Below are 16,749 nucleotides of genomic sequence, written 5' to 3'. Positions count from 1 at the left end.
ATGAGGTTTCACCATGTTGGCCAGGCTGGTCATGAACTCCTGATTTCAGGTGATCTGCCTGCCTCCCAAAGTGCTGTGATAACAGGCATGAGCCACCGTATCGGCCCAATTCTTCATTCTTCTTTGTTGGCTCCCTCATTTGCCTGCTCCCAAACCTCTTCTACACTCCGCAGCCCCTCCGGGCTCCTTCCTCACTGAAAACAGTATCATACAGCCCAAGCTGAACATTTTTCTTGGCTTTATCTTCTCCAGTCTCTTTTCACTCTTCCTCACCCAGAAGAAAAAGGCTCCTGTCTTTTCTGTGCCTTTAATGTTGTCTGCCTTATACCAACTATATCCTCTGACACTTCACTTTTCTATCCCCATCTCCACTGGCAACATGGCTGGTTCTTGCTTTCCTGAGGCCCCTCCACTCTGGTCCTCCTCTTTCCTTTTGCAGATCTTTCCACTTCCTTGCTGCTCATTTCCTTTTACGCCCCTGCAGTGTGGTTTCATCCTTCTCCTTCCCAGGTTACAAAGCTCTACCTGTCACAATGAATGGTCTCTTCTTTGCCCTGACCACAGTACTTAATAACATAAGCAAACTCCCTCCCCCACCTCCACTTTCTGGAACAACCCCTCACCCCGTCACTGAGTCACTGTTAACTGAGCATGTGACACGTGCCAAATGCTGAGCTAGGACAGATGCAAAGGAAAGTACCATTTCCTGTTGAGTAGCTCTTCTTCTTCTTCCAGGCCACAGAACACACACGTACGTGCCTGTGGATTTGCTATTTTCTCCCTGTATTCTCTCTCCTTGGACGACCTCACACATTTCCTGAGATCCGATAACGTTCTCTACGGGAATGGCTCCCATCTATAATCCCGGTCTCGTGCTCTCTTCCACCCTCCAGATCTATGTTCCAACAGCCTGCTAGACAGGGTCCCACATTCACCTTCAACTCAACACAACTAAAACCCAACTCTTCCCTTTAACTGTGCATTTTCTGCCTTCCTCCTTTCCTCCTTTAAGGTGGGCCCTTTTTCTCAATCCCAGCCCTCTTCCCTTTCCTTCGGCTCCCATAGGCATTGTGACTCCAACCTCTTCACTCTTCTCTGCAGTCTCTCCCACCTGCACGCCTCTTCTGCTTCCACCGGCACCTCCCCACTTGGTGAACATGAACTCAGCTGGCTCCAGGCCTGCCCTGGGTCTCAGCTGGGTGACAGTAACAGCCCCCTGACTGGTGGCACTGTCCTGCCGGCCCTCTACTCTAATCTTCCTGCACACCACTCCTCCAGATGGATCTGCCTAGAGCCTGCGTTCCATCTGGGTGTTCTCAGATCAGAAACGATCCTGGAACCTCCAGTGCCTCCCAGAGGGGCACTTGCTGTTTGGCATGATTATTGATAGAAATTTCAGCATTTTATCATTATTGTATCAAGCAAAAGAGAACTATTCAGAATAACCACCTTTATCCTTTCAGACTTATTATTTCCGAGCAGGGCATTTCAGAGCCTCCCATTAACCTTTAATTGGTCTACCTTTTCCTGTAAAAACTCAGTGGTCTAGACAAATGGAGTGGTGCATGATTTTCCTTAAACACATTCTGCTTGTCTGCCTTCAAGCCTTTCTCCCAGCATTTTCTGTCTGATATGCTGGCTGTCTCCATTTTCTAGTAAGATCTTACCCACTGGTCAAGATGCAGCTCAAATGCCACTTCTGCAATGAAGTTTCCTTCATCAACCCAGGCAGGAGAAGTTGACTGTGCCCCACCCCCATCCCCAACTCCCAACTATTCACAGCAGATTTCTGGCTCCTGCACTGGATTCCCATACTGCCAGCCAACCAAGACATGCATAACAAGGCTTGCTTCTAGATGACATTGCCAAAAAGCATTTGCTGAAGTTGTTGGCACTAGATAGCAAGCTAAGTCTTCACACTCTCACTGGCTGCCTTTACCTGGCCTAGCACAGGAGACGGGGAGGAGCCAGTGGCTGTGGCTGGAGTAAAGGCGGATCTCTGCCTTAACTGGCCGGCACTTGGAACGGTGAGAGAGGGCTGGGCTGCCCATGCATCCCAGTTATCCGTTTCTGGTTTCTCATTCGTGCTGGTGGGCCACCTGGAGGGAAAAGCACAACACCATGAATAGCAAGCACTCCCTAACATGCCAGCTTTTTAACCACAGTAAAGTACCAAAAAAAAAAAAAAAAGAAAGAGAAAAAGAAAAAGAAAAAGATGGTAACTGATGAGCCTGTGCAACACAAACCTAGTATATTTATGTGGCTTTCTACAGTTAAAGAATGAGGAGGCTGGGTACAGTGGCTCATGCCTGTTATCCCAGCACTGTCAGAGGTCGAGGTGGGCGGATCACCTGAGGTCAAGAGTTTAAGACCAGCCTGACCAACATGGTGAAACCCCGTCTCTACTACAGATACAAAAATTAGCTGGGTGTAGTGGCACACGCCTGTAATTCAAGCTACTAAAGAGGCTGAGGAAGGAGAAATGCTTGAACCCGGGAGGCAGAGGTTGCAGTGAGCCAGGATCACATCACTGCACTCTGGACTGGATGACAGAGTGAGACTCGGTCTCAAAAAGAAAAAAAAAAAACAAAAACGCATTAGCTGGGTGTGGTGGCGGGCATCTGTAATCCCAGCTACTTGGTAGGCTGAGGCACGAGAATTGCTTGAACCCGGGAGGTGGAGGTGGCAGCGAGTCACCGAGATTGCGCCACTGCACTCCAGCCTGGGTGACAGAGCAAGACTCTGTCTCAAAAAGAAAAATAAATAAAAGAACAAGGAGGAGAGGAAAAGGCATTTGTCTGAATCTTGATTTCCTCAGTGATAAAATGGTAACAATACTGTGCCACTTAAGGTTAGTTGTGAGGGTCACATGAAATACGGGCCAGGGAAATACTCTGTAACTGTAAAGCACTGGAGAAACATCCTCACATGATCATTTGTAATAACAATAGTTAAATGAGAAAAAAGAAGCTACCTGCCACCTATGGAGCTGGAGCTTCTCAACACCACTTCTCAGACCCATGCATCCTATAGTAAGTACCTGGTTGTATGCCTAGATGCCACAGCAATTACAAATGGCATCCTGACAGCAACCAGTTGTCCTGGGTCCCAGGGACAGTTCTAGTTTTGTGATTTTAATAATTTTAGATAAACAGGCTGGGCATGGTGGCATGCCCTAATCTCAGTGCTTTGGGAGGCCAAGGCTGGAGGATCACTTGAGTTCAGGAGTTCAAGACCAGCCTGGGCAACATAGTGAGACCTCATCTCTACAAAAATCTTAAATACTAGCTGGGCATGGTGGCATGCACCTGTAGGCCCAGCTTCTTGGGAGGCTGAGGCAGGAATATTACTTGAGCCCAGGAGGTCAAGGCTGCTGTGAGCCATGGTTGTGCCACTGCACTCCAGCCTGGGTGATGAAGTGAGACCCTGTCTCAAAATAATAATAAATAATAATAATAATAAATAATTTTAGATAAATGTATCTGTGTGAGTGCAGATTTAAAGGCAATTTACTTTTTACATCTTTATAAGATATACAAACAAAACTGAAAACCAAAATAATTCCTGATTTTTCATTTGGAAAATAAGGTGCCCATAATTACAGCAAGAGAATTGCACACCATACATTTCATGAAGAAGAGGCATACTGATTTGATCCCCAGTAAAACAAATCCTGGAAAATACGGCATTAGTCTTCTATTTTAGCCTAAGCTTTAGTTTTAAAAACTCAGAACTTTTCAGTCAAGACCAAAAGAGGAAAGGTAAAGTTTCAACTTGGAAGTCAAGCTAATGGAAGGCTTTTTTTTTTCTTACAGCAGAGATTAGATGGGGGGACCTTCTTTAACACCTTCAGCCTTTTATGTGAAAATAAAGTATGAAAAACTTGCTATTCCTTACATCCTTCCCTCCACTTCCTCCCGCCCTGGGTAATTATTCTTTCTTCCCTCTCTTTGTTCCATCTGATCCTTCTCCAGCAATACATCTGGATTCCTTGCCTTCAATATGTTTCTTCTGAAAGATGATTAGACTTGAAAAAAAATTTTAAACACTTCTTATTCAAATCACTCATAATTGTATCCTAGTATAAAATATTTTTAGACAATTGCTCATCTCGGTCATGGCCCTATAACTGGAAGTTTGAACAACAATTTCATCTATCATTTCAAACCTCTGCTTATACACAGTTTTTAAAATGCCCTGATGAACCAGGGCACAGAACTAACCATGGCCAAGTGCAAACAACTCTTCATTCTATTCTACATTTGTATAAGATTAATGAAAGTGGAAAGCTTTAAAGGAAACAGCTTTCTATCTTATTCAGAACCACATGACTGAATTCAATTTTTGCTTCTGCCTGGCAAAAAAAAAAGTGCTATTTGCATGCAGGAAATGACTCTGAAAATTTGCTGACTGACATGGATGTCAAAACAGATTATTAGGAAACTGTATTTCTCCATTTCTTCCACAAGAATGATAGATACAAATACATTATTGAACAAAACAAGATAACAGGCTTCATTTTGTACCATGGTAAGTCACTGTTGGGCAATGACATCATTAAATCCAGTTCAGGGACTGTAATCTCCAATTTGGCAGCCAGAGAAAGGAGTATCGAAAATGAGCCAGCTCCCTCACACAGAAGGACAATCCAAGACTATGAAAATAGTTAAGAGGGGGGAAAAAATGACCAAATTGGGATTTCAAAAATCACCAGAAAGAGCCCACCAACACGTACGTGGAGCTGAAGTCGGCCCAGTTATTGGGGGTCGTGGAGGGCTCTGAAGAGGTTACTGCCAAAGGCGCAGGGGTCTCACGCAAGGCCAGTTTGGGGGCAGGGGCAGATGTCGAATCAGTCACTGTTTTCACTGGAACGGGAACCTCATTTTCTGGGATTTTCTCTGCATAGTTTGCAGGGAACCACCCTGTCTTTCCTTTTAATTCTCCTCCAAGCCAGCCGGGTTCTCCAGTTTGGCTTTCATCCACCTGTAGAAAAAGTCACAACTTTAATTTAAGTAGAACTAAATCAACCCGTGAAGAGACCCAGCACCCAACTACAGGGAAGTCCCAAGCCTCTGCCCTCTTTAGATTGACATATGGCATAGGAATTTCTTCATTTTAGTCCAAGTGTCTGGGAAAAGAGTCTAAGCAGTAATGCTGAAAAAAATGCACTATAATTCAAGTTCTTATTCTCTGTACTTTTTTAAAAAGCCTTACCCCATGCTTTCCTAATAATGGCAGTTGAGACAAAGTGCCTGGAGTCCTGAGGCATGGAATTTAAATATTATGATTTGGGAAGTGACTTGACAGGCTTCATCAGAAAGTCATGTCATTATTAAAAATAATTTGACTTGAGTTTATTACTTAAAGTTGAAAGCAAAGGGTGCAATCAATATAAATTCAGTACTCTTAAAACCTCCAATAACTAAGTAGTATTTATTTCAGTATAGGGACAAGGAAGATTTTTTTCAAAACCATGGCCTTAAACAGTTTCCACGGGAAGCAAAGCTGCCTGCTGCTGTGTTTAGGCATTTAAAAGCTCCACAGACACATGATGAGAAAATTAAGGAAGTGATTATTTACAGCAATAATCAATTTTATTAAGGTCCTGTAGTTTTCTTTCGTATACATTTAACTTGCATATTCACAAAAGTGCACAGGAAAATACAGAATTATACTGTTTAAAAATTTCACAGAGGCCATTTATTAATTTACTAATTTAAAAATTTCACAAAGGCTTTTAAGGTTTACATTTTAATTCTGACTCAAATGGATCACCCAAAATGGCCAAAATGATTCTACTTTTCTTTACGAGTTGTCCCTACTATTTTATGAGCAATAGGAGAATGACTTTGGAGGACAATCACATTTGCTATTAGGAAATTTATTTTTGGGCCGGGCACGGTGGCTCATGCCTATAATCCCAGCACTTTGGGAGGCTGAGGCGGGCGGGTTACCAGAGGTCAGGAGTTCAAGACCAGCCTGACCAACATGGTGAAACCCCATCTCTACTAAAAATACAAAATCAGCCGGGCATGGTGGCGCATGCCTGTAATCCCAGCTACTCGGGAGGCTGAGGCAAGAGAATGGCTTGAATCCAGGAGACGGAGGTTGCAGTGAGCTGAGATCATGCCATTGCACTCCAGCCTGGGCAACAAGAGTGAAACTCCGTCTCAAAAACAATTTTATTTTCATTATTATAATTCTTATAACGGTCTTATCTTATAAAACTTTATATCTTATTTTACCCCTTCCTATGCTGCCTGAGGAGTAAAACATCAAACACTTCACTGGACATTAAAGTTGCTTCTTAGAAATCAGACATGAGTAGGTAGGGTCTTAACAATGATTTTGGAAAAATCTGACAAAAATATCAGTTATCTAATCCATTCAAGTATTCAGTAAAAATGAATTAAAAATAAAGCAAAAAATGATTACATTAAAGAAACCAAATATCTATCTGCATGTACTCAGTGGAGAGTGAGTAATAGGGTTCACTACTTATTAGCTTATTTGAATTAACAAATGCTTGGGGTAGAGGTGGAGAAAACAGAATGCAAGGCAAGGCTTACTACTGAATTCTACCTGTTATTTACAAAATATTCAGCAAGTAGGGGATGCCTGATTGCTGCTCCACTTTAGGGAAACTTTATCATCACAGATAAAAGCAATTTTTAAAGCTGAGAATTCTCCAAACAACCAAAAAAGGAGTTCCCTTGCATAAAATGCAATAACACTTCCAAAGGTTGAATTTTTGGCTTCACAGCTCTTTCATTTCTGCTCGCACTCACACCCACATGAACACACCAGCCACTTTCCAGTCATTGTTTTGTTCTTACTGTTCTTTTTCTGGGCAGCCCCAACTGTTTCTCTAGATGAGGATTTAAGATAAATTCTCCCCCATTTGGATCTTCTTTTACGCTAAACTCAAATGGCTAGATGTCTTTCCTGCCTTGTTTACATTTTGGTGATATGGTGACACACTATAACTTTGCAGCTGCTCCATACTGGAAACATAGCCAGGTGCTGCCAGACTTCTCAGTAGGCTCAATAGTCAACACCAGCCAACTTGGTTCTAGGACCAAAGGTGATGTCAGGCAGGAGTGGGTTAGGAGCGTGAGCCAAACACACAATAATTTAGTGTCAAGACTGCGAAGTGCAATGATCAAGAACAGGGCTCTGCAGTTAGACCATCTCAATTTAAGTGCTAGTTCTACAATCTATTAACTGGTTGACTTTGGGCAAGTTTAATCTCGTGGCACCTCAGTTTTTTCGTCTGTAAAATGGGGATAATAAAAATACCTGTCTTCTTATAATGCTCACTGTGAGGACTAACAAATATTTACACCAATGCCTGGCAGACTAAAAGTGTTAGTTTTTGTTTTTGTTTTTTTTTTTTTGAGATGGAATCTCACTCTTGTCACCCAGGCTAGAGTACAGTGGCACAATCTCAGCTCACTGCAACCTCTGCCTCTTGGGTTCAAGCAATTCTCCTGCCTCAGCCTCCCAAGTAGCTGGGATTACAGGCACCCGCCACCACGCCGGGCTGATTTTTGTATTTTTAGTAGAGACGGGGTTTCACCATGTTGGCCAGGCTGGTCTCGAACTCCTGACCTCAGGTCATCTGCCCGCCTAGGCCTCCCGAAGTTCTGGGATTACAGGCGTGAGCCACTGCACCAGGCCAGATTTTTTTTTTTACATTCTCTCTCCTGCTGTCCGGCTCTGACTTTGTGCTATAGTTCTCTTCCTTGGGATTCTGTCCTGTTCTAAAAGCCTGGTCTTGACTTTACCTTCACTCTAGGTAACAATATCCTTCTCTGTTCAGGAGTTCCCTACTCTAACTGCCTGGTCCCCCACTCCCTCTAGGTTTCTCTAGGTTTACCTTCTTGTTATAAGCAATCCTTTAGGGGCTCAAGTGGATCCCTCGATTGATGGGAACTCCTACTCATCTGCTCATTTTGGATCTCCTCAAAGGTCAGCTGCTTTGCTTAATTATGTCCCATGATCTATTGTCACTCCCTTGAAACACAGGGTATTGACTGGTTAATAAGACTTTTAGGCCAGGCGCAGTGGCTCACTCCTGTATTCCCAGCACTTTGGGAAGCCAAGGTGGGTGGATCACTTGAGGTCAGGAGTTTCAGATCAGCCTAGGCAACATGGTAAAACCCCGTTTCTACAAAAAATACAAAAATTAGCTGGGCGTGGTGGCGCATGCCTGTAATTCCAGCTACTTGGGAGGCTGAGGCAGACAATTGCTTAAACCCGGGAGGTGGAGGTTGCAGTGAGCCAAAATCATACCACTGCAGTCCAGCCTGTCTCAAAAAAAAAAAAAAGACTTTTGGTGGACATCTGGAATGTGATCTGAAGCCCTGGGGAAATGTCCTCTCCCTCCAGTAAACTGATAGCACCCAGCCTGTCCCCAGATATGATAGAAAGTCTGCTGGTGCAATGTACACCTAGGAGTGAAGGAGGGGGGCCACATCAGCCTCTTATCTCCATAAGCAAGAGCTTCTCCCAGCCCTAAGGACAACAGTGAAATCAGCATTTCACTTTAAGCAAAGAAATCTGCTGGTCTCAACAGCCCCCCAAACAATAGTCTCAATTAGTTTAATTTACTCTTACAAGTATACATCATTTTTAATAAATTATTACAGTTTAAGGTTCAGGGGATGCAAGAGACATTGATTCTTAACACCCAAATTAAATTAACCACTTAGAAAGGTCAACATATGAAAATAAAAATCACTTCTTCCTGGATTTGGAAAACTACCCAAAATGTCAATCCAATTCTGGAAAACATAAGATTATGGCAGACCAAGAAGTAGGAACACAAATGGCTTTGTAATATGACTGGTTCCAACGTGGACTTTTTACACAATGTACATTTACTTACTGGGGGACTATAAGGGAGATGTTATTATTAACAATCTTGGTCTCAATACAATTTCATTTATCAGCCACACTGTAACACCCCAACGTATTTGGGGGTAATTCTAGTGAAACATCATTAAAGTGAAGTACAAACACCAGATATTGCTCACATTTCTGGGACTATGTTACAGAGCTGGTCTACAAAATGTTAGTAATTACACACTGCATATTGTAGCTCACTGATGCAACAGTCAAATATACAAAGCAGCCACTTCAGGTTCAAGTCCATTTGGCAAAGGCTGATAATATTACACCTCTTTTCTCAATTTTTATATGCTCAATGGCTGCCATCTTCATTAGATGAGATTAATATTTCTAAAATCTCTGATCCTGTCACAAAGGAGGGAAGCAGAAATTCCTTTTTCCCTCACAGAACACGATAAACAAGTGTAGCAAACAAGTTTAGCCTGTGTATTCAGACCAGCTGACAGTGGCTGCATGGGATGTGTTGAGGAGTGCAGGTAGCAAAACATTTTTCATGGATTCGGCGGTTTTGAAATATAAGATTTCTCCTCCAAATTCCTAGATGAGGATATTAAAATTCTTTCTTTTTTTTTTTTGGATGGAGTCTCGCTCTGCTGCCAGGCTAGAGTGCAGCGGCGTGATCTCGGCTCCCTGCAAGCTCTGCCTCCTGGGTTCACGCCATTCTCCTGCCTCAGCCTCCCAAGTAGCTGGGACTACAGGTGCCTGCCACCACGCCCGGCTTTTTTTTTTTTTTTTTTAAGTAGAGATGGGGTTTCACCGTGTTAGCCAGGATGGTCTCAATCTCCTGACCTCGGGATCCGCCCACCTCGGCCTCCCAAAGTGCTGGGATTACAGGTGTGAGCCACCGCACCCGGCCTTAAAACTCTTTCTAAAGCTCCAACCTGGAGGTTGGCAAATTTTGCCTCTGTTGCAACTACTCAAATCTGCCACTGTAGCACACAATATGTGAATGAAGGAGCCTGGCTGTGTTCCAATAAAACTTTATTACAAAACAGGCAGTGATTGGGCCAGATGTGAGCCAACCTTGTAATCATGTGTATACTGGTCCCTCAAAACCGCAGTGATATTACGGCCAATTGTTACTAAATGAGCTGCATTCTGATGTTTAATCTACGGAAATCTATGGAAGGTAGAGGAAAAAGGTATTGTTGGCTACATTTAAAAAAATATCTGTCAAGAGAAGAAAAGGAAAACAATGAGTTAAAAATTGGTATAAGAGTTAACACTAAGACAAACAATTTCCAGAATGAACTGACTAGCTAATGACTAATAACTACTAAAGAAGTCCATTCTTCCTTGGGTATTTTTAAGAGGATATTTTCTAGAAATGCTTTAGGATTAGTCCTGACATGAACAAGAGATTAAGTTAGATCAGTGGTTCCTGAAATTGACTCCCTAACAGAACCACCTGGTCGGACTTTTGAATGCTGTATATGCAGTAACGTTCCCAGAATCTCTGGGGATGAGCCCTGGTATGGTTATTTTTTGGAAGCTCCCTCAGCAATCTGGATACATTCAGGCCTGCACCAGTCCAAGTATAGCATTTAAACCAAGCTTGTCCAACCCACAGCCCACAGGCTGCATGTGGCCCAGGACAGCTTTTAATGCGGCCTAACACAAATTCATCAACTTTCTTAAAACATTATGAGATTTTTTTTGCGATTTTTTTAAAGTTCATCAGCTATTGTTACTGTTAGTGTATTTTATGTGTGGCCTAAGACAATTCTTGCAATGTGGCCCATGAAAGCCAAAAGACTGTACTGATTTAGACACCCAGCCTGTGTTCTCCAGATAAACTTCAACAAAACAGCAGTGAGCATAGGTCTTCTCGTTTCTTATGTTCTACTAATATGTGACAGATGTCAAACTTGATTTAATTCACCCTCCAAGAATTGAGACTTCCAGATCAAGAGAGGCCATATATTTTCTAAGCATCTAAGCCTTAGCCATCAAGGTCAAACTCAATCGGAAAGCATTCAGTCCTCGTGGAGCACATCACTTCACACAGATTCCTCTCCTCCTCTAAATTCCTAGCAGAGTTAGTGAATATCTATTGAGAGCTTAATCAAATATTGGCCTTTTCATGTGTTCCTCTAGATTTTTCTAAAAAGATTTTAACCATATGAATGGTAGACTTGATAATTTTCTATTATCAACAGCACTGAGAATAGTGCTATATACAAGGTATCACATTAAATTTTTGTTAACCATGAAAAATTATAGTTTTGGATAAAACCGGGCTAAGTTTTTCTACAAGCAAATTATTTTTAAGGCTAAGACTGCCTATATTGAAAAAGAAAACACTGTCACATTGGTAGACTTCTAAAAGTCGAACATATTATAGTAACCTATGTCCCAAAGATGTTTGAGGAATCTGAGAATCTGATGATGACTGTGCCCACGAAAGTAAAAGTGAACCCCGGATTTTTCAACCTAGAGAGACTGACAGTAATATTGTACTACATGTTTCATGCTCCTTGTTTGTTACCTGCAAAATTCATGAAATTAAAAAAATACAAACCTGTTGCTATTAGATGTCAATATCTATCTTTTTGCATTGATTGTTATCCTCACAATGATAACACAGTTGAATGGCACCTGGAGTATCACAATGCATTTTGTAGTACAAAACTGAAACACTGCTGTCCCTTCCGCAAGCCAACTAATTATGCCTAGTAGTACATTCTACATTTCATTACATATTTAGGAGGTCTGAGATAAAATAAACACTATTACAGTCCTGGGTAGATATTCTCTGTTATACTTGTCCTTAATTTATTTTTAGTTTTATTAAAAATTATAAATTAAATACATTTATAAAAATGAAAATAACATAGAAGTCTATAAAATTCAACATGAAAGCCCCTTCTTTACTGCCCAGTGGTAACCACTGTTACCAGTTTGATATATGTATTTCAAAATTGTTAACTATACATAAACACATGAATACATATATAGTTCTATTTCTAACCAAATGCAATTATGCTGCACATATTCTGCTTTTTTGATGGAAATCTTATATGTATATGTGATCTATATAAGTTTTAATCTTCATTATTTTTAGCTATATCATAATTTATTTAAACCATCCCTTTACTGATGGACACTGGGCTGTTCATTTCCTTTTACCAACACCACTGCAGTGAACATCCATGTACACACATATTTGTGCATGTGCCCAAAAGAGGAAGGAAAAGCATGAGAGGAAGGAGAAAAATAGAATTTCTGGGGCAGAGGGAATGAGAATTTTAAATCTAAACAGGCACTGCCAAATTGCCCTCCAAATCACTTAACCAATTTATACAACCATGCTAACAATGTATATTATATTCACAGTCCTATACTCTTGACAAAGCTGGATATTACCAGACTTTTAAACTTGCTCATTTGATAGAGGAACAATGCTATTTTGTTTTCTAACTTGCATTTTTCTGATCACCCAAGAAGCTAAGCATCTTTTCATGTATTTTTTAAATAACTGACTTTTTACTTCATCTGTGAATGTCCCTTCCCACCCTCTGCCAATTGTTTAAGGCTTGTGGGTGTCTTTCAAAGTTAACTGTTTGGAATCTTTATGTAACAGGGGTAACCCTTTATGTAACCCTTGGTCTCATATATTTTGAAATATAGACATTTTAATTTTTGCATATTGTCAACTGTCCATTTTTGCCTCTTACGACTTCTGGTTTTTATAGCTTAAAAAGGCCTTTCTTAGCCAGAAAATTATTCCAATAGTCTCCTTAAAAATTTTTGCTTCCCAGAATTGTTATCTTTTATGTTTAATCTACTTGGAACTCCTTTTTGTCTATGGCCTGAGATGAAGACTTGACCCAATTCCTTGCCAAACACAGAGCATTCAAGTTAGTCCTTAAAAGGAATCTAGCAAAAAGAAACCCAGTACACAAACTGAGAAGACTTATGACTTACTTTTTTTTTTTTAAAGCACAACCTACTACACAGACTCAAACACATTTTTACTGCCACAACAACACCCAGAGATATGTGCACTTACACAGAATTCAAGTGACTTAAAAGGACAAAACATTGAATAAGATGCAGACTTCCTGACAGTTAGGCAACACTTACCCATTCCCCTTTAACCTCCACCAGGAAAGCAAAGGTTTGAAAGCAAGGCAAAATATATGTTTAATGACATGCTTTATTCTTACAGCATATCTAAACTCTACGCATCTCATCAAGCTGGTGGTTAACTAGCCAATTCGAGGAAAAGGTTTCAACAGGCCTAGGATTATAGGTGAAGCCCAAATATGTTACCGAAAAAGAGCAACACTTTCTCATCAAGATACAGATCACCTGCAACATTTCCTTATCATAACATTTCACAACGTTCCCTTACTTTAGGATGAGAGCGAGCTGCTTCTCTGCACCTTGTGTTGCAAGAAAATCCAGTTTCAAAAATATTAGGCTGGTTTGTTTAACATTAAAAAAAATTGTAATGAGGTCCTCATTGATGTGACATTGTATTTTCAGAAATTTTAGATTCCTATTACATGGTATTTACATATTTTACAATTAATCTGCTTTACAGGATACACTACTTCAAATATGAGGCAGTATGAGTAAAGTAGCTTCAGGCTATTAGAAACCACGGTGTAGGAAACAGCAGGTGGTGAAGTCAGAGGAAAGCTGACAAACATGCCCTGCTGGCTCGAGTTACCGTTTGTGTGCGCAGAGTGGAGTGCCCAAACCCACAGTTCTTTCTGTAAAGGATGAGTAAGGCTGGCACCCAGCATGTTTCAGTCAATAACTGTGTGCTGAATGAAGCCATGGAGTATATTTGAAGAGGTTTTCACTATTGTTAAGGTGATTTTAACTTTTAAAGATCTGGAGCCTGGACAACATAGGGAGACCCTATCTCTACAAAAAAATAAAAAAATAAAGATTAGCTGGGTGTGGTGGCACACACCTCTGAGCTACTCAGGAGGCTGAGGCAGGAGGATCACTTGAGCCTGGGAGGTGGAGGCTGCAGTGAGCCAAGATCATGCCACTGCACTCCAGCCTAGGTGACAGAGTGAGACTCTGTCTCAAAAAAAAAAAAAAAAAAAGAAAAGAAAAGAAAAGAAAAGAAAAGAAAAGAAAAAATAATTTGGGATTTTTGGCCTTGCTTCTTCTAGCCCATGGTAATTACAGAGAAAACAGCGCCATTAGGAAAAAAGGGGACATAGGAATTGATTTCTCTAAGTGCTAAACATACTGTTATTTCTACGTATTTTAGCCTATTAAAGATCCACAGATATGATGTGTATATGGCAAGATGAATGCATGAATAATAGTATAATCACCTGTACAACACCCTTTATACTTCAAAGACATACAGTCCTTGGGCAAGAAATATGTTGTTTCAATTGTTAACTTTCATAGTTCTTTACAAATTCTAGGCCAGGCATGGTGGCTCATGCCTGTAATTTCAGCACTTTGGGAGGCTGACATGGGAGGATCGTTCGAGCCCAGGCAATTCAAGACCAGCCTGGGCAACACGGAGAAACCCTGTCTCTACCAAAAATACAAAAATTAGCTGGGCATGGTGGTGCACGCCTGTGGTTCCAGCTACTTGGGAGGATGAGGTGGGAGAATCGCTTTGCTTGAGCCCGGGAGGCAGAGGTTGCAGTGAGCCAATATCACGCCACTGCACTCCAGCCTGGGCAACAGAGTGAGAAGTTGTGTCAACAACAACAAAAAAAGCTAAATTATCTTTTAAAAAAAAAGTGCTAAGAGTAATGCAAAGTTGACGACTTCTAAGACTCTAAAAGTGAGTAACTAGAACAAGGAACTACTATTTTCTTTTAGAAAATGATTTAGATCAACCATGTTGTTTGATTTTCTTTCTTAAACTGGTTCCTATAGTTTTAGTCACATCATAAGATTGTTATTAATTAAAGGAAAGAAACAGTAACAAAGTAAAATTTTAAATTATTTTCTGTTTCAGAGTAGGAAAGCAGATTAACTGTGTAATTCATTACTCTTTTTACATAATTCAAAGTTCACATAATTAAAGGGAAAAAAGATGCTCTGATGCAAAGATACAAAAGTTATTGCAATTATGAGAATGATGATAGGTGTTCTGCACTTATAACTATTTCTTAAAGACTCCTGGCCTCCTCCCACCTTGGAGGATCCTAGTGTGTGTGTATATATATGTACATATGCACACTAGTATATATTATACATATAATATATATACACACGCATGCTAGTAATATAGTCTATACATCATATATAAAATATATGTATTACATATGTATTTATACTCATATATTTATACTCATAGTATATAAGTAGTAATCTAAACTCTGAAATTATCAGACATTTATAGATTTAAAAATAAGAACACATTGTCTTTACCAACTCAATTTTAAAGTGATGTTGGGATACATTTTTTAAATGCCATCTTTCATTTTAATAAAAAAGAAAGAAGACTGAGCTTACACTTTAAAAAACTAGATGCTGAATTATTGGGTTTCATACTCACTGACAATCTCACAATTGTTGAATAAAGTGAAACAAGAGGACAGAGGCTAATCTTCAACAGAAATGACCCTCTCACTGGAGTCTTTCTTACCATGACTATGTCTCCTGGCTGGATAGTGATTTCATCATGGCTTCTGGATTCAAAGGGGTACAGTGCCCGGTAATATACCACTTTTACGTTTTCCTGTGCAGAAATGGTAAGTGGACCTTTTTCTGTTTACAAAAAAGGTGGGGGGACAAAAATAAATAATTACAGAGAACATAAATGTATGACAACAAGCCAAACAACTAACCTCTCCTCTATTGCCTATCTTCACCTCTGAACTATTTCCCTCCATTCAAGGAATTTCTGAAACACATACTGACTGCCAAAGCAGAGCCAAATCTGACGTCAGCAACTCAAACCCATCAGAGAGTTCATTGGTGACTCCCTCTAAACAAAGGTCATTCCAAGGCTGAGTGCAGCCAGGCTGCCTAAAGGTCCCTTGTCTCTGCCTCTTGGCTTGGGCTCTAGCAGTGCAGATCTGTAAAGCATCAATACCCCCTCCTCCCTACCCAGCATGTTGAGTACAATGTAGCAGTTAGGATACGACCCAAAGTCTGAATCAGCCAAGGAGCAAACTTGTTTGGGAGGGAACAGAGGCACCAGTTTCCATACCAAAACATGAAAATGCAGATGTTTTAGGCTCTTTAACATGGTCATATAAAACCTAAGTGCCGATTTCAGTTATACTGATAATCCCCAATGAAGAAACTCTTCCTATACATTTCTCTGGGAAATAATGAGCCTAAGGATGAACCCTAGATGAAAATAATTTAGATTTTAAATGAAACAAAATGTTTAAAAATGCACATGAGCAGAGGATATTTTGCATTCTGGTTAGCAACAACTAATAACAGACCTTTGGGCATTTTTACTCAAGAGTTACAAGTATTTTGACATATAACTCTCTTATCCAGAAAGCAATGAGGGTAAAGTATTATCTCCACATGATTTTGAACTGTATGACATGCAAGATTTCCTACTGACTGAAGGCGAAAAAACAAATCTTCATTTTATACTAGGAGGACGCGTGAAGAACTTAAACTAACTGCCTAAGATCAATGGTGAAATTATTTTCAGATAGAAAAAAACTATCAAAAAATTGATTTGCCCCTCCTATGACATGGTTGCTACTGTGTAGGTCTGATGACCTGCCAGTCTTTCCCCTGGACTGCACGCATCTGAAGGCAGGTAGGTGCCTACTGCAGCTCCATACCTCACGCCCATCTCAGCCCACTATGCAGCTGGGAGCCAGTAAACCTTTACAGAATAGCTTGAAAGTGTTTTTTCTTTCTTTTCTTTCT

At 40.6% G+C, this 16,749-nt stretch overlaps 1 protein-coding gene across 11 annotated transcripts in view; it reads right to left on the bottom strand.

Annotated features, from left to right (window-relative positions):
* The window catches only part of ITSN1 (intersectin 1), a 243,923-nt gene that overhangs the window by 75,291 nt on the left and 151,883 nt on the right, over nucleotides 1-16,749 (bottom strand). For 6 of the 11 annotated variants that reach the window (XM_009202312.4, XM_009202315.4, XM_009202320.4 and 3 more), the window contains 4 exon segments: nucleotides 15,494-15,615; nucleotides 13,000-13,014; nucleotides 4,736-4,983; nucleotides 1,940-2,099 (listed from right to left, as the gene is read on the bottom strand). In XM_009202312.4, the coding sequence (XP_009200576.1) occupies nucleotides 1,940-2,099; nucleotides 4,736-4,983; nucleotides 13,000-13,014; nucleotides 15,494-15,615 (545 nt within the window). 11 annotated transcript variants of the gene reach the window in all.

Source organism: Papio anubis, chromosome 4 (assembly GCF_008728515.1).
Source record: "Papio anubis isolate 15944 chromosome 4, Panubis1.0, whole genome shotgun sequence".
NCBI lineage: Eukaryota > Metazoa > Chordata > Mammalia > Primates > Cercopithecidae > Papio > Papio anubis.
Note: the sequence above shows the minus strand (reverse complement) of the source record. Positions and strands in the feature narration are given on the sequence as shown.